General features: G+C 37.8%; 1 protein-coding gene and 1 long non-coding RNA gene across 7 annotated transcripts in view; one reads left to right on the forward strand and one right to left on the reverse strand.

Moving 5' to 3' along the window:
* The window catches only part of LUC7L2 (LUC7 like 2, pre-mRNA splicing factor), a 57,871-nt gene extending 40,824 nt beyond the window's left edge, over window positions 1-17,047 (reverse strand). The window contains exons 1-4 of one of the 6 annotated variants that reach the window (XM_058724121.1): window positions 16,659-16,789; window positions 13,625-13,708; window positions 3,799-3,869; window positions 2,127-2,221 (exon numbers count right to left, since the gene is read on the reverse strand). In XM_058724121.1, the coding sequence (XP_058580104.1) occupies window positions 2,127-2,221; window positions 3,799-3,869; window positions 13,625-13,662 (204 nt within the window). In that variant the 5' untranslated portion in view covers window positions 13,663-13,708; window positions 16,659-16,789. Of the gene's footprint in view, window positions 1-2,126; window positions 2,222-3,798; window positions 3,870-6,639; window positions 8,452-13,624; window positions 13,709-16,658 lie in introns of those variants that run through there. The other 5 variants (XM_058724125.1, XM_058724124.1, XM_058724123.1 and 2 more) reach the window with 5 other exon arrangements.
* A 186-nt stretch (window positions 17,048-17,233) lies between these two features.
* On the forward strand, window positions 17,234-23,265 carry LOC131508916 (uncharacterized). Its single transcript, XR_009260213.1, has 2 exons — window positions 17,234-17,402; window positions 18,541-23,265. It is a non-coding gene; the product is annotated as an uncharacterized LOC131508916 (long non-coding RNA).
* Window positions 23,266-23,781: the final 516 nt, after the last annotated feature.

Consider the following 23,781-nt stretch of genomic DNA (forward strand, 5'->3'; position numbering starts at 1 on the left):
TACTTAATCTCATCCTTACATACGACAATCTCTTGCCTATTACACTGACAAAATGAGGTATTTTCATCCACAGTTTCCCTGACAAGTACATGTAGAAGGGCTTTTGTTAACTGTTTTTAATATAATCCAAGCACCATCAATTTTAAGCCTCAGCATTTAATTCTGTACCATAAGAAAAAGTAACCAATTCATACTTTTTCTATCATCAATTTAAAATGTGTATTTCTGGAGCACCTGGGTTGCTCAGTTGGTTAAGCGTCCAACTTCGGCTCAGGTCATGATCTCAGGGTTCATGGGTTTGAGCCCCGTGTCAGGCTCTGTGCTATCAGCACAGAGCCTGGAGTCTGCTTTGAATTCTGTGTCTCCCTCTCTCTCTCTCTGCCCCTCCCCTGCTTGCACTGTCTCTCTCTCAAAAATGAAAATAAACATTAAAAAAAATTTTTTAATGTGCATTTCAGAGATGTTAACATTTGAGAAAATGTGCATCTTATAAATCTACCAGACAAGAACTTTACAAGAAGGAAAGTCCAAGACCAACCATTCATCTTTTTTTATTTAACATAATGAAAAATTAAGTACTCCCTAGAGTAGAAAACATGCTGAATAAAATTCAGTTTTGGTCCCAGTTTTACTTTAAATCAACAGAACTATGTGATTCTGAGCAACTCACCTACGAACATTAAGGCTAACTGTGAATCATTTACCTCACAAAATAGTTTTAAGAAATGAGCGTAATTGCCTATGTACATTATAAAATGTAAAGCACAACTGTGATTCTTACTAATAATGCCATATCTGAAGAATATAACACTGTGTCCAAGTCTTGCTATGGCTGGTTTTAAGTCTTAAAAAAAATAAAACTAAATTTGTCATTTTGGTAATTAATCCTGTTCTCAAAATCTATTTGAAGTAATTAACTTAGCCATTACATAAAATGACTTTGTTAAATTTACAATAGTAAATAAGAAGAATCAAAGGATACTACAGATAATTGTCGATTTTTCACATTTCAAATGTTTTATATCACAGTAGAAAATACATTACCCAGTAGATACAAGGGCTAACTTATCTGTCATAGTTCTAATTCAAATGCTCAGAATCTAATTTCTTACCTTATGTTATTCTTAAAAAAAAAAAAAAAAATTCAAGTATTACATGTTTTTAAATGTAGGCTCTCTTTTTCCTTTTAACATAATACAGTTTCCACAGTCTTTCCTACTGGAATAAGACAAAAGTGTTTCCTACTGCATATGCCTTGGTATCTATCTGTTAGAGGTATTTAATTCTTCCTATTAAGAAGAAACCATTCATTTAGACTAATTTAACTACAGGAACTCATCACTTCTGAAAATGGAAATCAGAAAGCTTTTCATCATTTCAGGCAAATGAGAAATAAAGCCAACTAAATGTTTAGCTGCCATCACAGCTACCCAGAGAAGGGAAGCTCTTACAGTGAGTAACCATTTCAACCACATCAAGTCAGGAAATCAGATCCTTTGTTCCATTTAAACAGGTCCATCATCATGTGGTTTATCTTTCAAATTAAAATGATGAAAAATAAAAAAATGATGATACTCCAAGGTCAACCAACAAGACTAGATATAGCATCTAAATTAAACGAGCTTTTACATTAGAAGTCAGCAATATAAAATGAATTTAAGTGACAACATTACTAGCAAATTAAGCTCTGTGAATTTAAGTATTTACTAATATGTTTTCTCCACTATGATTTCCACAATATAACGTGCACAAATCTTAATATATAATGCTTTGGATAAAAGTCTACTCTGCCCAACGGTAAAAAAAAAATACTTTAAAAATCATTTATATTATTTTGGAACTAAAAGTGCAACTATAGTGCAGTAATTGCATCTATATTCCAAATAAGAAAGGCTTTTCCAAAAACTGCTCTGAAGAAGGAAAAAAATGATAAAGCACAGCAACTACTTTTGGGAGAAATCCCATTTTTGCAGATGGGAAACTCAAACAATATAAGGGATGCAAATACCTCCTCTAACAGTGTTTTAAAAAATCACCACATAACTTGACAAGGAATTAAGTCTTTATCAAGTAGTTCATTTTCGAAGGATACCAATAATCAAACAATAGATTTAATAAATACGTACAGTTCCAGAGAGGACATCATGGGGGCAACAGTTGAGAAGGTGACTCTTGCACACTCGGTCATCACTGAATTTGATTCGTTGGCGAGTAGTATCTCCTGTAATATAGGAAAGTTAATAACATTCAAGGTTAGACAACTGGAAAATACTTACTTTCTGAGAGCCCTACTATCACTAGCTTTTTCTGTGTGGCTATACACACATATATTTATAAATCAGCTCAAAAGGGATTAGTTTTTTTATATAATATCCCATGAAAAAACTATTTTAGACATGCAGCTGCAGTATGTGTACTGCAAATATAATTCAAATAGTCAAAGTGGGAAAGCAATGCATTGTTAACAGAGTACTTCAGAAAAGCATAGGATACAGAGCAGGAATGGACTTTAAAGATTATGGAGTCCAACTCCTTCAAACTGCAGATGAGGAAATTGAGGCCCCAAGAGGTTAAGCGACTTGCAGCAGACCCACTAGGAGAGTTTCTACTGGTATACAATGTTCCCTACTTGACGCTAAGCATAGATTTATTTTGTAATTATTTACATTAATTGAAAAACATAAAAAGTAATCTTGCAAACATTGCATACACACTGCGAATCCCCACTGAACCCCAGACGCCATTTCTTCCACTATTTTGTTCCAGCTGAAGTGTCTCCCATTTGCTGCTGGGATGAGTTAGAGAGGGTAGAATAGCGTGTTTAAGAGTGTACAAACCTGGAAGAAGGACTTACACACCAGTCAAACAAAGGCACATTGCCTAAATGAAACGTTAACTTTAATGCCTCCAAAGGTACCATACCTTCACGTTTTAGGTGGTCTGTGCTATATATGGCCAAACTGGGTACATTTAAATTTATTGTCTTCATATAACACAATATACCTCCTAAGCAACAGAAGCATCCAACCTGCTAATCAAATAGGCCTATCTAACTCAAATTTTAAAGAGTCTAAGAAAAATAAAGGTAACTAGCTCTAATAACAAAATATAGATGTTAGTTACAATTTTTTTGCTTAGAATCTCTTTGCGGGGGGGGGAAAACTCTTAAGGATGTTTCCTCTATGTAGAATGATCAACCCTAAGAAATGTGTTTTATTTTAGCCTTAAATTGATACCATCATTGATGAATGAAAACCTACTGATGAATTACTGAAGCGAGAACTGTTGGTACCAAAAGAGATTATAGAAACCTCTGTACTTCATGTGATGCCTGGGGCACTCCAAAAACTCATCTAGGAAGTGATCCAATTATTTAATTTGTTTTTTACATGTGAGCAACAAAAAGGTTAAGCCTTTACCCCTTTCACATGGTCTTTTTTGAAGAGCTTAATGCAGTCAACTAAATATGTCATTTTCAGGTGGGGTAAGATTTTGTTCAAATTGTTTTAACTCCGTTAAAAAGACTTAACACTCTAATTTGCAATCAGGGTATATTATATTTAAAAAAAATAATTTATAGCTAAAATGATAGCTTCAGAGCAGTTCAACAATAGGTTTTCTAGAGGCTAGTCTCTAGTTAAAGTAGGTTATTTTTGACACCACAATTTGGAATAAATCATTTAGTGTTCACGCCTGCTACTATAATAAAGGTTATTTTGATGGTCCTTTTTTCCTTTTAAACACAACTGCTTTTGTTCCACATTCATTAACACATCTGAAAAGTTAGTGATAACTCACGGCTCGGCGAATGCGGGGCCTTTCTGACACTCCCTTGCAGATTGAAGTAGGCAGGCATAGATACATTGAACCTTTACAAATAAAACAAGGGGCCAGATTGTTCAGTTTGTATAGAATAGACTCTGCCAGCAATTTCAATACAGCATCTAGAAGTACATGTTGACTGTAAAGATTCTTGTATATGAAAACAAAAGTGAACAAAATCAGGGTGTTTTATTTTTCAAAATATTGACTTAACAAGTGTAACCCTACAAAAGAATATGATTGACCACAGGAAAAAGTCCAATGCTGGAACTCTAGGAAATGCTCTGTGGGCCAACTGGGGTTTTTAAAAAATGGTTTTTAAAAAATTTTACCTCATTTTAGACTTTGGGGAGGACCTAAGTTCACATTAGAATAAGTTAAGCTCGCACCAGAAAGGCAATGCTATATACTAGACATTTTTTGCTTACTGGCATGTAAGAAAGACTGTCTTATTTAAAATCTCTACCCAAATTATATTAAGAAACTTAAAGATCATGTAGGTTTTAAGTAGGAAAAAAAAAAACCTTTCATATCTAGGACTCTCCCTGCTACAATATCTAAGCTTTTTAGTATGTAACAAGAGTACTGTTTCAATGCTATGCCAAACTAATGGCTCAAGATTATCATAAACCAGGCTTTAGAATAAAATCAAGGTTCTCAGGAATCTTACTAATCAAACATTTGTGAAGTAGGGCGACTGTTTTTGCTTCAGAAATCACAACATTAAATCTAATATTAAGATATATGTGCCCTGAAGACACAGCTATCAGGTGAAATATAAACAATTCCAAATATGAATTTAGCAAAGACTATCTCTGATGAGTTTTTACAAAAAGAATCTTCTATAAATGCCAAAAAGTGTTTTAAAGTAACTTCTCAGTGCCTCAAAATGCTTGCTCTAAAAACATTTGATAACTGCAAACACAATAAATACAGCTATCAAATATCAGCCTATGCATTACAGAAACCTTTAAGACAATGAAATAATAAAACCCCTAATAATTTAAGATACAGAAATATCCTGAGGGACTAGCAACTAAGTATCTGTTTATTTGTATTTTTAAAGCTTTACTTAAGAGTCTTAAGGTTAACATTTTAAAATAATTTGTTTACACTACCAAGCAGTATTTCATTAATTTATTTGGGCATATACCATAGAAGTATAATTTGGCTAAATCAACAAAGAATTTTTAAAATAAAAATACTGGTAATTTTGGTTTCTGTCAAGGTATCTGGCCCAAACCATGTTTTTCAAAAGAAACTAGGTAAAACAGTGCCCATGGGGGGGGTGGGGGGGGGGTGGGTGTTGGTAGGGGGAGGGAGACTACAATTAATAAAAAACAATTATGAATCAAATCTTTGAATACAAAGAATTACTTTATGAATTCAATATACTTTATCTTTGGGTCTTCTGGGCCTATATTCATATAAAAATTACCTGAGTTATGAAAAAACAATTACCTTCTTACACTAACATTGGATCCAAATCACAGAATCAAACCTATTAGTGAAAGTATCTCCTCTGGGCTAGTCAATGGGGCTACAAATAGGCATATAATTAGAAGCTCTCTACCCTCAAGGAGTCCATGATTCTGAGAGAGAAATAGGACATTTAACAAGTAATAAAGGTAGCATGACCCGAGTGCCAAATGGGTTTCATTAACAGTAGTACTTCAATACTTCTGAGACGCTATAGAATGGCCACCAAGGATGGAGAGGTTAGAAAAAAGGCTTCATGCAAAAAGTAGAAGCCCAATTTTAAAGAAAAGATAGGACTTAAACCACAGGAAAGAAGAAGAACATTCCAAACTGGAGTATTATCTTTGACAAAGTTTATAGAGGCAGAAAGGCTTAGGAAATGGTAAACACGGCAAGTCTTATTTTACTTTGGCAAATGACTTCAATGTAAGGGAAGAGCAAAGTTGGGGTCAGAATATTGTGTGGGTAATATCTGATTTCTTAATTTTTTTCATTTTTTTCTTCAATCCAGATTTTTAGTATATAAACAGAGTAAAAAAAAAAAAAAGTTTAAAAATTATGGGGCAGAGATTAGATCAAGTGATTTAATAGCAACACAATGTCCTAACCATAAAAGTATGGAGGTTGCTCTGCCCTATAACCTCTACATTAATTAGGCTTTGTACATACCTACAATGCCAAGTTTGTAGAATAAGAAACTTGACTGAGAACTTTGCTGGGCAAAGTGCCTTTCATCTGAATGCAAGCATCAAAATTTCTGTCAATATTTCCTACCAAGCCACTAACTTCAGAGTAACAACTTATTTTACCTCTCTCTTTGATTCAACCCCTTCATGAGCTTCACAAATTGTAATTTGTATTTGGGAATACCTGATTGCAGGGGTACAATAAAAACTGGAATGCCTAATATTCCTCTCAAAAGTTTTTCAGCAAGTTAACAGGGCCTAACATGGCAGTGAAGCAGTTTCACTTGGGGAATGCCAATAGGCCGCTCTAAAAAGAAGGCTCCTGTCCAAACTGTACTCAAATATTGCTATTCTCAAAATCCCCTCCAATCTGTTGGGAGGGGAAAATAAGCCCACTGCAAAATGCCAACACCACTATTTTATGGTCCTACCTTTTCTGAAACAGACTTAAGACCTAAATGGTACTAGTAACAATGAAAACCAGCCTATATCGTATCTGACATCGTTTTACATGGTGCATGCTATTTTACCAATGCCCACCCCCCACCCTCCCTCCAGTACCACCCACCCTCTCCCTCCCATACAAACAATAAATCAAATAAACTTTCATAGATTTAGGTGCTATTTTAAAAACATCAAAATTTTACTTTACCCATTCTCTCCGATGCTCCCTGTATTTTTTTAAGCTGTGAGTGGATGACCATGCTATGTGATCAACAACTGTGAAGGCTAAGCAAAAGTGAACTGAGTTTAGTATTGTAATTAAAAGAACCTTAAAGTCTGTAATATTTGACATATATAATGGTATGCAGAATCCTTATTTTACTGCATATTATCAGGCATTAATGGCAAGCAACTTATAAAAACAACTAATTAATATTTCTTTTGTATAGAATTAGCTTAGAGCTTAGCTTAGGGAAACCAGAGAGAATAAAACTCAACAGCACACAAAGCAAATGGAAGCAACCCCTGGCTTATAAATGGGGCCAGAAAAAGAAAAGCCCTCCCCGCAGGTACACTTATTATGGGCCAAGTGTCACCAATGGCTTAGGACAGAGTAGGCACATTCCCCCTGAAATAAAATGCATACCCCTTCAGTGAGAGGAAAGCAGAGGAAGAAAGACAGGCATCTAACCAAACGCTTAAAGCTTCTCATTTCCCTGTGCCCTCAAACCATCAAACACAGAGAAATGCTTCACCTTCTTACCACCATTTCTCGTATTAGCTACTGAGTCCATATAGTAACAAGGAAACTATATAAAGACCCATAGCCAATTTCTAGTCTAGGGCAGGGAGAAACTTGCCCGGCCTCAGTAAACCCTTGTGTTCAGAGGTAAAAGCAGGTGATTACTGCTGCACAGTGCCTACTACACTGAAGAACCGATTTACTTTTACACCCTCCTTGAAGTTTCTCATCAACTACTAACTTCTCCCACCTACCTTTGCTGTTCCTTTAGAATTCAGCCTTAAAACTCATCTGTAAGAACTCTTTTGTAATTATTCTTTTAAAAAATCTATTACTCCATGTAATTGTTAATACAGTCAGTTTAATTCACCGCATGTTTACATACTTCAAAGTATAGAATTTGTTTTATAAAAGGACTCACTACCATGTCTTAGCATATTATGATTACAGATGCTTTGAAAACAGTTAATGTGACTTGATAGACGTCAAACTTTTCAAGAATATATTTACTACATAAGGAAAGAAAATGTACTCAGCCGAAGGTGGCAGTGGGAAAAACCAATTATGGTATTCTCCCTCCCAAATGTAGTATCAAGTCACTTGTATCTAACAGAACTTATAAAATCATACTGAGTGAATAGGAGAAAATTTCCTTTACCCCAGAAAATGCAAAAGTAAGGGTACTATATGGTACAGAAAGGCTATCCCTCCGAATCTTTGCATATGATCCTATAGGTTTATAATTACAAACAGGTACTACTGTTACCCCCACCAGAAGCCCCAAGACAACCCCAACATTTAAAAAAATGCAATGCCCATTGTAGAATAAATTTCTAGAACAAGTTCTTACCAAGTATGATCAAAGATCAATAATGCTAAAATAACTTTTTAAATCTACCAGCCTACTTGTCTATAAAAATCCCTGTAACAAATTATAAAGAATGAGACAGGGAAATAACCTTTGTATTAGGTGAAAAAGCTTGCATGATATTTAAGAGCTAACAGAATGGTGATGGAAATGTGAGAACAGAAATACTAAAGTAGCTACATTCCAAAGGCTCTATTCCACCCCTTGCCACAACTATATCTTCTCTCATTACACAAGCAGAGTCTTGGCCACTGGCAGGGGTAGCGGTGGAATACATATTTCACGAAATCTGTCAATAGATTTCTCCTTTTAGACTTAAGAAACACATCAGAAAAGCCTTATTAATAAATTGTTACCTAAAAATTAAGTTCTAGATTATACAGAATTTGTTATTGTGATACATGTCATAAAGGAAAATTAGTCATTAAAAGGTTGCAGCCTGCTAAATTTTGTATTTTGATACTTACTTGCAGAGCTGCAATTCTGATACAGTAACACTTGTACTCTGGGTATCTGGTGCCTTCTATCATCCACAACTTTCTATACACAAAATTAGAAGTAACGAAAGCTATCTCTGGCTATGAAGAAATAGCTGAAAAGAACCAAAGAAAAAGTGATTGGCTAATTTACCAAAAAGACAAGTTCTCACTGGTTGGCTATAGCTATGAAAGCTAAGTAGGTGCCTCCCCAAATCAAAAAATAATGAAGAAATAAAAAAGGAAAAGAAATGAGAATATCAAAGGACAAAAGTGACAAACATCTCAATGATAAAGGAAGTTAAAATGAAAAACAGAGATTACCATGAAGGAGACTGAGCCTTCTAACTACTGAAACGACACAGGAGAAATACTGTGTCACATTGGATACATGCTAAATTCACAAGGATTGCCTCTGGGGAAAGGACTGTGACTCTGAAGCGAAGAGAAGGAACTTCATTTGTAATGCTTTGTTGTTGTTTTTTTTAATTTGAAGAAAACATACAAAATAACATCTGTTTACTCCTATAGGTGTTTGAAAGTCTTTTGTATTTTTAAACAGTATTTGCAAAATTAGGCCCCTATAATCAGCATCACAGAACTCATCACTTAAAATTAAACGTAACTGCTCATGAGTAAATCTTCATTACCTACTAGACTTTCAGTCCCTCTAAGGTTAGTCTTGTATTACTCTTTACTGCAGAGACAAAAGATAAGAAAACAAATATGTCCATAATCTCTAAGGAAAGGAATAGCTAAATCAACTCAGCAACTTGGAGATATTCAGGAAAGAAAGATTCTATTCTTATCAACAATTACTATACCCTAAAGCACATCAGCCAATAAGTATACAGAACACCATGCCTAGGGGAAGTATCCCTCTAAATACTAAGAGGCAAATTAAATAACATGGGAATTTCTCAAAATACGAACGCATGGTTTCTAGAACCTGAGATGAATCCACTATTTTCTTAACAAGCATGTCCCGCTGCTCTCCTGTCCACAATGTAAAACCACAGCCATTCCCCCCCACCCCGCCCCAGTTTCTAGACCAGGGGTTATCTTTGATAAGCAACTTTTCCCACATCCAGGCACCTTTTCACATTCCCACAGGTTGGTGAAATCCTGCAAAACCACTGGTTACTGTAGACCAAAACACTATTGGAGAGGTGAGAATTAAAGCTAAATGAGGTAATGTCACCCTAGAAGTCTAGATGAACCTCTCTAGGGACTCCTAGAACTCTCCATCTCACAGGTATATATTTCTTCTGGTCAGTTATTTCTACTTCCGGTCTTGGGTACGTACAGTTCAAGCAGCTTTTTCGTTCATATGAACTACAATTTTCATTCCAGAGTATGAGATTTGTACAAAAGATGATTTTAGGTGTTGTATGATTTTACCAACAGGATTTCACCAACATTTTAAGCACTACTCATTTAGTGGTGATTCTTTATCATGATTAAGTTTAAAAGTACACGAAGTCCATCTAGTGCTTAACACCTAACAAGTTCTAATGTTTAGCACAAAGTGACAACACAGTCTAGGTTATCTCTCTTTTTTTGTGAGTCTAAGTTACCTCTTAAAATACCATGTTGTTCTCACTGTATTTTTCTGCTGACATAAATTTTCATTTTAAAATTAAATTTTAGAAAGTGAGTTGAAATAAAGAAAGTATTAAAAAACAGAAAACAGAGTAAAAAATAGTCAACGTGGTAGTGTGACTAATATTCAGGAAACATTTACCTAGAGAACAGGGTTTCCCAAACTTTAATGTGCATCAGGGTCATGTAGAAGGCTTCTTAAATCACACATTACTGCTCCCAATCCCCAGAATTTCTGGAGTCAGTTGACCTGGGGTGGACCCAAGAATCTGCATTTCTAACAAGTTCCCAGGTATTACTAAAGTTGCTGGTCTAGGGATCACACTTGGAGAATCACTCATCTAGAATAGTGACCAATAAGCTTTTTCTTACAGGGCCAGATAGCAAACATTTTAAGCTTGCAGCCATATGTCTCTTGCTACTCAACTCTGTTTTAAGGCAAAACGGCCATAGACAGTATGTACACAAATAGGCATGGCTGTGCTCCTATAAAACTTTATTTACAAAAAGCCAAGTGGGCCACAGTGCCAATCCTGACCTAAAACATAACTGAAAATGGTCTACTGTGTAATCTAATAGTAGGACAGAATAAAGAAGCAGTGAGCAATTAAGTATAATGAAGATACTATCCAATAAGTATCCAACCTATCTAACTGAAGGGCAAAACTTTGGAAAGTTTAACTCTGAAAGAGAAAACTGAGGTCTCAAGAAGATAAAACAAAACAATTTACCATGCATTCTGGAGACATGACAAAACACTCAGCAAAGGCAGCTTGTTAAATTCTTTTCATGTTGAATCACACAGGTCAAACATCACTGCACATGGTTCACAACTAAATTAGAACATATGGATCAATATCTAGTGAGAGTTATTTTTAGAAAAAAATTCTGAAGACTCCTTTCTCTAGTCCATGTTAAACAGCAAAATATGACATTTACTCAGTGTTTACAAACTACTTTTCTCTATTACCTCAGTAACCTTACAAAAATTGATTAACTGATGTATTTTGGCCTTGCCTTCCAATTTCTACCCTAGCAGCTACTAGTGTATGAGAATTTAAATCAAAAGGAACAGAATGACTTTTCTGTAGGTGCTGAATTTGTAAGAGTCCCATCAGAAATGTACCCTCTCTCACTCCCTCATTCTTTCTCCAGCAAAATGTTCCAACTTTCTTCACCTTCTTAGTCGACTTCTTATTAAGAATGATTAAGGTGGACAAGTACAATCACTTATACTTTCTGATAGATTATACTAACATAACAGCCCTAGGCTCTTAGGATTCAACCTATTTCATTTCTAGAATTTCATTCTTGAGGAGCATCTGCCTCATTTATCACAGTTTTGCCTACACTTAGTGACCTTCAGTTCAAAGCCATCTATCTTTGTAACCCCACCACTTGCCTGAACTCAGCAACTTCAAGCTTTAAGGTCTGTATGAAATCACCTGGTAATGAACACTATCTGACTCACTGAATGACCATGATCCAGGACTTCAATTTGCCCTTGAGTTCCTGCTACCTATCTTGAACATGCAGCTCACCATTTCTCCTTGTAGGACATCTTATCCAAACCAAATCATTTACTTACTGCTTACAGAGCTTATGCAGTGATAGACAAAATGATTTTTCTTTGGTTCCAACTTATTTACCTAAGTAAAAGAGAGCATAGGCTTCCTTGAAGACAGCTAAACAGCTACAGACAACCCAAGGACAATACAAGATTATATGAAATGATACTATTCTTATTTTCTGGACCGTCTTGCAGACAGAAATATTCAGAGTTCAAAATGAGTTAAAGTTTGTTTACAACAGATTTACTATATGGATGTTAGCAGAGCTTTCAATGTTTTGATATGCCTGGACCTCTGATGGAAGTCAAATATTTACTAAAACTCTTACTAGGCTTATGTTTAACTACTGTTTAGCCTTTGTTTTTTGCTAAAATTTCTTACGTTAAAAGAACTTACAAGCTCTGGAGTAAGATACACCCCATTATTTTTTAAAATGTGTGCTTGTACATCAAAGGCTATGCCTCCTTCACTTAAAATGAACAATCCAAGTAGAATAGAAGAATGGCTTACAACTGACCAAGAAATAAATATGGTTCATTATGCTAATGAGAAAAATTAAAAAAAATGCTCTCAATGTTGATGACAAGTCAAGGAACACAGATTACAGTAAAGATGATTTTATGAAGAAAATCCACTGAAGAAAACACTACTTCAATCTTGGATTCAATTATTCATTTCGCAGAAAGGCAGCAATGTCATACTGTCCCACAGGTTCAACACTTACGTACCATTAAACTTACATTAGGAACAAGTAAATTATTTTCTGAACTCCATTTTCCTGGCTATCTCCTAGGATGAGTAGTATCCTTTTAATTTTAGATTCCAGAAAACTATTGTATAATATAACTGATTAGCAGAAATATTAAATTATGATGAAATGTACTCTATTAACTGAGGAAGTACATCATTGTCTGGTTAGAAAGATTACCCTGAAAAACAGGTAAAATTATCTGAGAGCTTTAACTTGCCCTCAACATTTCCTAGCCATAATGGGCAACTAACGATGCTATAAAATTCTATTCCATATTCTATATTCTATTAGTCTACTGGTTGTTTGGGTAGGGGATGTGGGGGTGGGGAGAGGGGTGATGCCATTCCTGGCCTGTTTTAACCTTTCAGAGATGATCTCTATTTAAAGGTTGTTAAGTAATTAAAATGTACAGAGTCCTCAAAACTGCTTACTGTAAATTCCCTAGTTTCCAAACTTAGGATGTAATCTAAATTCATATCCTCAATTTTGTTTAATTCCTATCCCTTGCACCTTGCCAGGCCTTTTGGGGGTCGGGAGCAGAGACTTATAACCAAATTGTATGTGTTGGCAATAGGGCTTTAGCTAAGGGACATCCCTGCAATTAACCTAACTCCGAAGAAATGACTACGGTCTGTGAAAGGACACAAGAGTTCCTCCAACTGTCACAAAGAGTTCTCAAACTGCTGCTCGAATTTTCCTTTGCTACTCCTCCCTACTTTCAAATGGACTACGTTCAGGGAAAATAAATTATCCCTCTCCCTTCTATTAACGCTAACAACTGAAACAGAAAAGTATTTATAAAGTTTAATGTACCTCAAACTTCAGATAAAATAATATACTAATTTATATCTACTTATGGTTCCTCTCTTCTAAAAAGCTTACAATATACTTATTTTTCAATACTTTCTGAGTGTAACATAGGAAATTGTTTGGTTTCCCATTTAACAAATTATTGATTTAACTTGAGGCAAAAAAGGTTAAGCGACTTACCCAAGGTTATAATTAGAGGTACAGCTGGGGCTAGAAACCAGGTCTCCTGAGTCTCAGCCCAGGGCTCTTTTCCTTAGCCCATGATGCCTTATCAGAAAAATCCAAATACAGTCAGACCCCCAGTTACATGGGTATGAGTTACACTGATTCACATATACAAACTTTATATAGTGTGACCAATGTTTCAACTCACGCGGTACCCTGCTTCCATTTATGCAGTATGCCAGGCATCGGCACGATTTTCAGTGGCACACAGGCGGTTGCCACCACCAGGGCCCTAGGCAAAATTGCAAAGAAGGCAAAGTTTGTCTTTGGCCCTCCCACCACCCTTATGCATTCCTCTCCCACCTCCTGGTCATCCCCCTGCCCAGCCTCCCAGCACCATCATGCTGCCCTCTGGTTGTCCAAAGCCCCCCACTTCCACCACTCACCCAGGACTGACCTTCCTGGGAGTGCCCAGTGTTCCAAAATTACCTCTCCATTTCCCTGACACTAAAATTCCTATTTCTAAGAATTTCAATGAAGTTTAGGTAATCTAAATGATTAACTGATTTAAGTAACTCAGAGTAAGGTCTACTTTTAATACATTTACATCTCCAAGGAGTTTTAAAAAGAATTAAACACTGATTTGGGGGGAGGGGAAGAAGGAAGAAATATTTTTATTGGTGGAGGAGATGGGGAGGTGAGAGGGAAAGGTTTTCCCAGCGCCCTAGGCCTCTTGTGCCACTTCAGATTCCCTGAGACAGGACACTAGGGGTTGAGGGGCATTATTGCAACTTTGAGTCCCACTATCCCAGAAGACTGTAGTTGTCTTATAGTCTCTGGGGTGATTTAAAAAAAGAGAGAGAGAGAGAAAGAGAGAGAGAGAGACAAAGCTGCCTTAAATACCTTCCCCTACCTACCTTTTCCATCTCTCTCCCACCTCTTGGATCCCCATTTCCACCTCTTAGTGCCAAAGACACCCAACAGCATTCCCTGTAAGCTGTTCCTTTGTCCAATACAAAGCTTTCCATTATGTGGTTTCAAATTATATGGTGTTATTCAGAAACGTATCCATGTCCCCCTACCCCTGGATAACTTCAAGTTGACTGTATGCTAAAAAAGAACAATCCTAATTATTTAAAGGTCCTGAATCATAAGATGAAATATGTAAACTCATTATCTAGTAAGAAGGAAAAGAATGTTCTGATTCTTATCTTGTATACATAAAAGAATTAATCTGGATATCTAAAAAAACATTCAATTCTTTTCCTTGAAAGTAGTAGGTTTCTTACTTCTGACCCAACACAGCAGTGAAAATCCAGTCATTTCAGCTAAATAATATCGTGGACTTGTTTACATGAGTTCATTGGTAAATCCTCTTAGTCTGGAGGCAAAAAAAAATCCAGTAACAGACACATAAAAATGTAAATTTGTATACAAAGCAGAATGGATTTTAAGAAACCCATGTTTCTGCTGTCTACACACACAGGAATAGAAAGAAAGGTATTTTTTTATGTAGCTTTGCAATGCTAGATTGGCTACCTAGTTTGGAAATTTATCAGGCAACTGATTAACAGTTACTTTGCTCCAACTACCCTCCCAGTAAAATTAGAAAATTCAATCCATGCAGAAGGTACCAAAAATGGTATCCATCTAGGATTAAAAGTTTCATGTAAAATCTTAAATGATTTCCAAATTGCTATTACAAAAATCAGTTATTCTATCAACTAAAATCCTGAATTAGGTCTCTTCCCAATACCGTCTTCATTATGGAAAAGGAGCAATGTCAAGACATGCTGCAATTATAAAACAGCCATTCTTATCTAAAGTGGAAAATGAACAGGTTAACAGTCTCTCCAGGGGCATTTTTAATTAATGTTAACTTTCAAGGGTTTACTACACAAAATTCATTTCCTTCCCAATCTTCCCCTCCTCTCTACACAACCACAAATAGGTCTGCCACCTCCACCTATTTGTTTATATGTCCTATGAAGACAAGTTCCCAATGTGGGTTTCTATTAAAATTCAAATGTGAACACTGAAAAGCCACTCTTAATATGCATTGCGAAAAGTATATGAATTCAGTACATATTTTTTAATCTACTCACATATTTTGCTGCAAAGTACTCAAGAAAATCAGAAGAGCAACTGTTAAAAATATAAGTGTGCCTTTTCTCTTACGTCAAGCAATTTAAATAACTTTTCAAGAAAAAAGCATTTCTTTAATGGCTAAGAAACAATCTACCTAAACAAGCAACATATAAAAATGAGCAAGTGTTTTGCTGTTATAAGAGAAAGTACTAAACTAGATCTTTCCTCGCAAATAGCATGGATTTGAGCTCAATTTGAGAATACACTGTTATTATCATCACCAAAAAAGCAACAGCATTTCATCTTTTTACTAGAAATTCTTTATGACAAGATACCCAGCAATTAGTGATTTTCTAACACAAACTCTAACCTAAGTGCTTAAAAGGATTGTTTCCCTCAATTCTATTTCACTGGGCACCACATTTTCAAAATGGCTCTATTTGGGGCACATGCAAGATTTGTCAATATTTACTGAACAAAGCTTCTATTAAATTCTCTAACAAGATGGAGGTCTCTCGGAAAAAACAGGCCATAACATTTTTTCTTTTCACAAAATGGGGCCAAACACACCCACTTCAAGAAACCATGGTTTGGGTCAGATTTTTTCCATAAGAATGGTTGTTTCTGTGGGGATCGAGAGTGCACTTCTGGGGCTGGAATCACTGTGAAGGTTTTCTCCGGACCCAGGTAAGGGGCGGGGGGGTTGGGGGAGGGGGCGGCCAGTTGTCTCTGGATGCTCGGGAGGGCGGCGGCGAGGGATGATCCCAAAGCTCTGGGTGAAGGAATTAGCTCAGGGGCGGAGGTTTTAGCGGTCCACCGGTACCTCATCAGCCACAAGACGGGATGCCCCACTACGCCAACAGAGACGTGGGCTCCCCCATCCCAGACAAGTCAACATTGAATCTCAAACTCTCCTTTCTGCCTCCAGGCCCCGTCTGACCCCATTGGCAGCAGTTCCCGCCAATCCGCTCGGTCACCGCCCCCCAAGCCCGCCTGCCCAACCCTGATTGGATGGGACGGGAGCCGGGACCTCGTGTTACCAATCTGGGAGCCCCTTACTCAGCCACACACGCAAGCCCAGGTACGCCCGCGGAGCCCCTTCCCCTCGTTTTCCCTTCCCCTCCCCCACCCCCAGGGCACTGGCAGACACTTACCGTCCCGGGAGGTGCCCATCAACTGGTCCAGCATCGCGCGCATCTGGGCCTGCGCCGACATGGCGGCGGCGTAGCAAGCGGGCGGGCGGGGGTGGGGCGCAGACCGGGCCCTTTCGGGCGGGGGGGACAGGGGAAGGGGTGGGGGAAGGTGAGACGCTGTCTCAGTTGCCGCCGCCGCCGCCTCGAGGCGTGTGGAAAGGGAGCTGGAGGGCTTGTAGCAGGAGAGTCCGGGCTGCGTTCCTCACGACGATGCGTAAGTGGAAAGCAGCAGCCCCCGAAAGCGACCCTCGTTCCCTCACTCTCCGTCTGGTCCTGGGACAGAAGCGTTACGGGCTAAGCAAGCTCTCGCCTCCAACACCGCCACCCGCCAGAAGCCGTCAGCCCCCCCTTCAAGCTCTGACGCCGCTCGCCGCCACCGTCGCCGGGACGTGAGCGCGCACGCTCCTCGCGCTTAGTTGTTTCCCGCGGGGGCTCCACCAACTGGCGTCCAACTGTATTTGCTCCACCCGCCCCGCCCGGGAGAGGTTCCGCCCTAACGGCTTTCGGGCGCGTGCACGCGGGCTCTGCCCGCCCCTTTCCCCCAGATCTCGCGAGAGTGCTTATCAAACGACCCTCGAGCTAGATCCGCCCGAGGCGCCAAACTGCACGCACCCTTCTGCCAGTGGGCTAGGGCCGCGCGGCACGCTGTGCTGGCGAACCGGACTCAAATTAGCAAATGTGCCAGAGGGTTACCCCGAGTGGAAAGTAAGTGGAGACCATGCGGATCGGTTCTACTGAGGTTAGCAATCTTAATAGTTAATGCAGGCGTGTTTCTAACGACTATTCACTGACCGATTAACTCGCTTTCAGGGGCCCGCCCAGAATCTCGTACACTCAACCTTTTCCCCACTGCTGCCTTGACCTTCTATAAAAGGAGCCCTGGAGAACTGACGTCTGGGTAGTTTCCCTTCATGAAATAACACCTGAACTTAATACACTAGGAAACAGATGATCTAACCCATTCAGATTATCATCATTTATAACAGGAAGCTGTTAGTCTAAATTTGGAACTATAAAAATTGAGCAGTATCTTCAGAAAGGAAAGGAGGTGATCTTTTTTTTTTTTTTTAAGAGAATTTCTTTTTTTTCCTGCTTAAGAGGTAAATTTGAAGAATTAGGCCTTTTCAGTGTATCAGCAGCATTGCCAACGGGAAAGAAAGCCTGTGCGTTCATAGCTTGCCATCACCTTGGATTCAAAATCTTAGTCGACTAATTGCTAACTTCAGCAGTTTATTTTGTAATCTCATGTTTGTGGATATAGATACATACAGCATTGTTGTGAGGGTTAAATGAGCTAGCAGAAAATACTTAGCCTGGCATTTTAACTTTTTTTGTAAAATACTAATTCTTTAAAACGAGACCTAGGTACTTCCTAGATACTTGGGAAAGAAATAACTAAAATTTTTTCATTAAAAATTTATATGCATCAGCCTGGAACTTATAATTTATTCGCAAGATTAGTAAAAAACATAACATAGTAGCCTTAGGCCCAATATCACTTTGAATCTATATTGGGCCAATAAAAAATTTTAAATTATGCTGTTTTTTGTAACTGACAAAATAGTTTCCCTCCAATTATGCAAAGAATTCAAAATTCCAGCAACTCCAAATACTAAGAATATCACTGAACACAATTCGCAATAAAAGTGTACAAATTATCATGTCTTAGTGGGAGGCATATCTATCTATCTATCTATCTATAATCTGAAAAACAGGAGGGAAGTAAACTAACATGTTGAAATATCTACGTGTTAATGAGAATTTAGTTTTTACCTTCTACTTTTCTGGTTGCTTACATTTTATTTATTTATTTATTTATTTTTATTTATTTATTTTTTTACAGTTCAACTTCTTTATATTACAAGATGAGGACCTGAGACACAACTGGAGGAACTATCCAGTGTCCCAGCATTCAGTGGTTGTTTACATTTTAAATGTATCATAAACATCATATAGTTGGCTTTTTTTAATTTAATAATCATATTTATTTCTTTTCATTGAAGCAATTATTCATTTATATTTGTGTAATTACTCGTTTGGTCTTAAAGCTCTTCTATTTTGCCTATTTGTCTCATCTATTTAATTTTCTCTCCTTTCTTGCCTGCTTTCTAATGATCCATTCTAGTAATTTGGAAGTTTCATTTTATTTTTATTCTTTTAGTAGTTACCCTAAAAGTTAAAATAGGCATTCTTAATACCTTTTCACTTCCTCCAGATAACACAAAGAAGACTCCTTTTAACCTCTCCTGAAGTCTTATGCCCGTTATATGTGTTTTAGTTCTGTGTTTTTTGAAGCTAAACTTCACGTAATGCTCATCTATTTAGCACTTTCTTTTTTCTTCATTCCTTCTGGAATCTCTGCCTTTCCATCTGGAATCATTTCCCTTTTGTCTGAAGTTTAAACTTTAGGACAGGAGTCAGCAATCTACAGCCCACAGGCCAAATCCAGCCCACTGCCCATTTTTCTGAATAGTTCATTGGAATGCTGCCAGGCTCATTCATTTACTATTGTCTATGGTTGCTGTTGCACTACGACAGCATTGTTTGAGTAGTTGTGACAGAGAACATACTGTATGGCCAGCAAGACTGAAATATTTACTATCTAGCATTTTACTGGAGTTTGCCTAACCTCTTCAGAGTTTGCTTTTGTGTTGGTCTGCTAGTGGGGAACTGTCCCATTTTTTACCTTAAAAGCTTGCTCTTTTGCTTTTCTTAATTCTAGATGGGTATTTTTATTGGGTATAGAATTCTAGGTTTGAAGTTTCTTCAACATGTGCACACCATCTTCCTGCTTAACTTTGCTCCTGTGAAGTCAGTTTTCAGCCTCTTACTCCTTTGCAGATAGTTGGCTGCTTTAAAATTTTGTTCTTTTTGCTCTTGGTTTTCTGCAATTTTACTATAATGTCTCTGGGTGTGGATATATATATATATATTTTTTTTTTCTGCTTTTAGGATTCATTGAGCTTTTAGAATCTGTAAACTTGTCTTTTGTCAATTCCAAGAAGTGTTTAGCTGTTCTTAAATACTGTTTCTCACTCATCAATTTCTAGACCTCCAAATAAGTGTTTATTAGACAATTTTCACTGTATCGTCTAGATTTCTTTACTCTGCATTTTCTACCTTGTCTTGACAAGCTGCCTTCTGGTACTTTTGTTTTCTGACAAATTTTATAGTTCACTAGTCTCCTTTCAGCTGAATCTAGCCTGCTGCTAAATCCATAAATTGAATTATTTTTTTCAGTTCTATAGTTTTTATTGAGTTCTTTCTCAAGTCTTCTGTGTCTTTTTTTTTTTTTAAATAGTTTCTGGTTCTTTGATAAAATTTTCAAGCCTGGCTATTCTTTGAACTTAGTGAACATAATTGTTTTGTAATCTGAGTTTACTAAATCTAATTATCTGAAGTTTTTTGTAGTTTTGTTTCTGTTGTCTATTATTTCTGCTGTTTTTCACTTTTGGAGTCTTGTTTTCTTGTGTGTCTGGTTATCTTTATGTGCTGAACACGTATCTGAAAAAATATGTATGGGAATAGTATAAGCCTAAGATCTAAAAAAAAAAAAAAATTTTAACGTTTATTTTCTTGAGACAGAGCATGAACAGGGGAGGGTCAGAGAGACAGGGAGACACAGAATCCTAAGCAGGCTCCAGGCTCTGAGCTGTCAGCACAGAGCCTGACGCAGGGCTCGAACTCACAGACCGTGAGATCATGACCCGAGCCGAAGTCGGACACTTAACCGACTGAGCCACCCAGGGGCCCCTTGCCTAAGATCTAATATCTTCCTCCAGAGAAGATTTTTATTTTTCTCTGTCGGTCACTGAAGACCTTACCAGTCAAGGACCACCATAATACAAGTTCAAGGTCTCAATTCCTCTTGACCACCAAAATGACAAAAATCTGGGCTGAAAACCTGGCAAGGACTTTTTGCTTACAGTTCATCCTTTAGGGTGAACTTGAGGATTCTAGATGCAAGTGGATGTGGATTTTTAGAGTACCTACCTTGAAGGGCCCTAGACTTTGCCTTTTGCATCCCTAACCCTACAAACCCACCAAAACTACAGCTCAGTTTTAATACTGAAGCTGTTACTACAAAACTGGCAAATGCCCTGAAGCCAAATATGTGTCTTTATGTGCTACGTTTATAAAGGACAAAAGTGGTTCCGGAAAGAGATGCAAGAGGTACAAAGTCTGGACCTAGAGTATTAGAGATTCAAGAGATTCTTAGGAGGTAGAATCTAATTAACTCAGTGGTGATTTAACTGAGGGTATGAAGGAGCAGAAGCAATCAAGAATGACTCCCATTTTCTGGCTTGAGCAACTGGCACAAGTGGCAGTGGCAGAGAGATTTATAGGGGAAGATGATGAAGTTCTATTTTGAATGCATTGAATTTAAGATGCCTTTGAATCATCTAAGTAGTGTTGTCTGTGAAGCAGCTGGACATACAGGTTTACAGCAGGGCTTGTCTGGAGTTAGCCTGTTGATGATAATTGAAGCCAGGGAAAACATACCAAGTTTGAGGTAACAACCTAGATTTGAACCTGAGGAACATCAACACATATAAGGGATATGCAGAAGACGAAACTGAAGACAAATGGCTAGAGCAAGAGAAGAAAACAAGAATGTGAGGTCCTCGAAGCCATGAGAAAATAATGGTGAACAGCGTCAAATGCTTCCTAGAGGGGCACATGGCTGGCTCAGTAGAACATGGGAATCTTCGTCTCAGGGTCATGAATTCATGACCCATGTTGAGAGTTTACTTAAGAAAAAATATGCTCCCTAGAGATCAAACAAGATAAGGAATGATCCACTGAGTTTAGTGACCTGAAGGTCATTTGTAAGCTTGCAAGGCAGTTCTGGTAGAGGGGCAGAAACCAGACTACAGTGGATTGAGGATAATTGGGCAGTGAAAAATGCAGGAAATGGACACATGCAACATGGATTATTAACCTCAAAATCAGTATGCTACTCAAAAGAGTATACTGTATGACTGCATTTGGATTAAATCCCTGAGCAGGCCAAACTAATTTCTGCTGACAGCAAGCAAGTCAGTGGTTGCCTGGGAGGTGTGGGGAAAGGGAACTGGATTGACTTCAGAGGGGCACAGGGCAGCTTTTGGGGGTTACAGAAAGGTTCTTTAAATTTCATGGGGTGGTTCTTACACAGATGTATTCACTTGTCATTATTCATTGGCCTGCACACTTAAAATGGGTATATTTATTATATTATACTTCAATACAGCTTATTTCATATTTTAAATGAAGAGGTAGTAACTGAAAAGGCATTTGTGTAAGAGGTTGAGTATGTTTTTAGATGAAAGAGCCTGGAGCATATTTAAATGCTACTATATAATTCAGTGAGAGGAAGCAGTTGAAAATAAAGGAGTGAGGGTAAAAGAGACAGCAAAGTAAAGGAATGTGACAAAGCATGTAGCACATCAAACACTAGAGCAGCAAATTAACACAGTGCAAAAACCTCAGTTCTTGGAACTCCCAAGATAGAAAGTTGAATAGCTTGTGGTCCAAAATCATTTCCTTCTATTTCTAAAACTGAGTTCAACTAATTCTTTTTGGTAAGACCATTAGTAAAAGGTACAGGTTTGAACATACATGGATAGAAATGGCCTGAGCAGGGGCACCTGGCTGGCTCAGTCAGAAGAACGTGCGGCTCTTGATCTCAGGGTTGTGAGTTTGAGTCCCATGTTGGACATGGAGAATACTTAAAAATAAAATCTTAAAAATCTATTTAAAAAAGATTTGCCTGAGCGAATCAAAGTAAAAAAAAACCCTGTCTATAATCCAGAAGATAGGTGGCAATGGGGTTTAGAGAAGGGTTCATGACAAAAGAAGGAAAGTATAGTAAAATGATTAAAATAGTAAGATTTTCTTTTTGTCAAGTACTCCTTATTTACTGTGCAAGTATTTTATGTATTTATTACATACAACCACCTTGTTGGCATTCCCATTTTACAAAAGAGGGAACAAACTCAGGTCAACTAATCTGCCCAAGATAACACAGCTGGTGAATTACAAAAGTGGGTTAAAACCTAGGTCTCTATCACTTCAAACCCATAATAAATATCTTACCCTGGTTAGGCAATTCTGCCTCAAACTTTATTTTTTTTATAACTTTAATGTTTATTTATTTAGAGAGAACACAAGCAGGAGAGGGGCAGAGAAAGAGGGAGACACAGAATCCAAAGCAGACTCCAGGCTCTGAGCTGTCAGCAGAGAGCCTGACGTGGGGCTCGAACTCAATAGCTGTGAGATCATGACCTGAGCCAAAGTCGGATGCTCAACTGAGCCACCCAGGCACCCCAAACTTTATTGTATATATGATACCGTAACAAAGGAAATCAAAACATCAACATACCCTAGTCCTTTTGCTTTCTTTATTTTATAAAAGTAAGACATCTTCAGATAATGTACTCATACCTGGTGCACCTGGGCGGCTCAGTAGTTGAGACTCTGACTTCAGCTCTGGTCATGATCTTGCGGTTTGTGGGTTTAAGCCCCGCATCGGACACTGGGCTAACAGCATGGAGCCTGCTGCAGATTCTCTCCCTCCCTCTCTCTCTCTCTGCCCCTCCCCCACTCATACTTTCTATCTCAAAAATGAACATTAAAATAATACACTCATGCTCATGAAATAAAATGGGAAACAAAGTGTGTTAAATTTTTCCAGTTTTTTGATCTGTTAATTGAATAAATGCTTGTTTGACCTCTTAATACTATTGTTTTTATGTTGATCTCTTAGAAGAGATGGTGTTTGGAATGCTTTATGAATAGTTCTGTTCAGATTGTACTCCTAGCGAGTAGTCCTGAGCTATGTATTCAGAATATGGAATAATGCTACGTGTAAGTCACCATGGATGGTGCTTTGGAGCCTACAAAGATGCATGAGACTGGCCCTTACTCTTCAGGAGCTTGAGTCCAGGGAAAAAGAAGCTGTAAGATGTGCCTACAAGAAACCAACCTAGGCCACAAAGTGGTCACAGATAACCACTGGTAGTTCACAGAGAGAGTAATTTCTATTCAAGAATGTTGGAAGCAAAAAGACCATTTAGGAGACTAGTTTAGTAGTTCAGGCAAA

The sequence above is a fragment of the Neofelis nebulosa genome, chromosome 4 (genome assembly GCF_028018385.1).
Source record: "Neofelis nebulosa isolate mNeoNeb1 chromosome 4, mNeoNeb1.pri, whole genome shotgun sequence".
In the NCBI taxonomy this organism is placed as follows: Eukaryota; Metazoa; Chordata; class Mammalia; order Carnivora; family Felidae; genus Neofelis; species Neofelis nebulosa.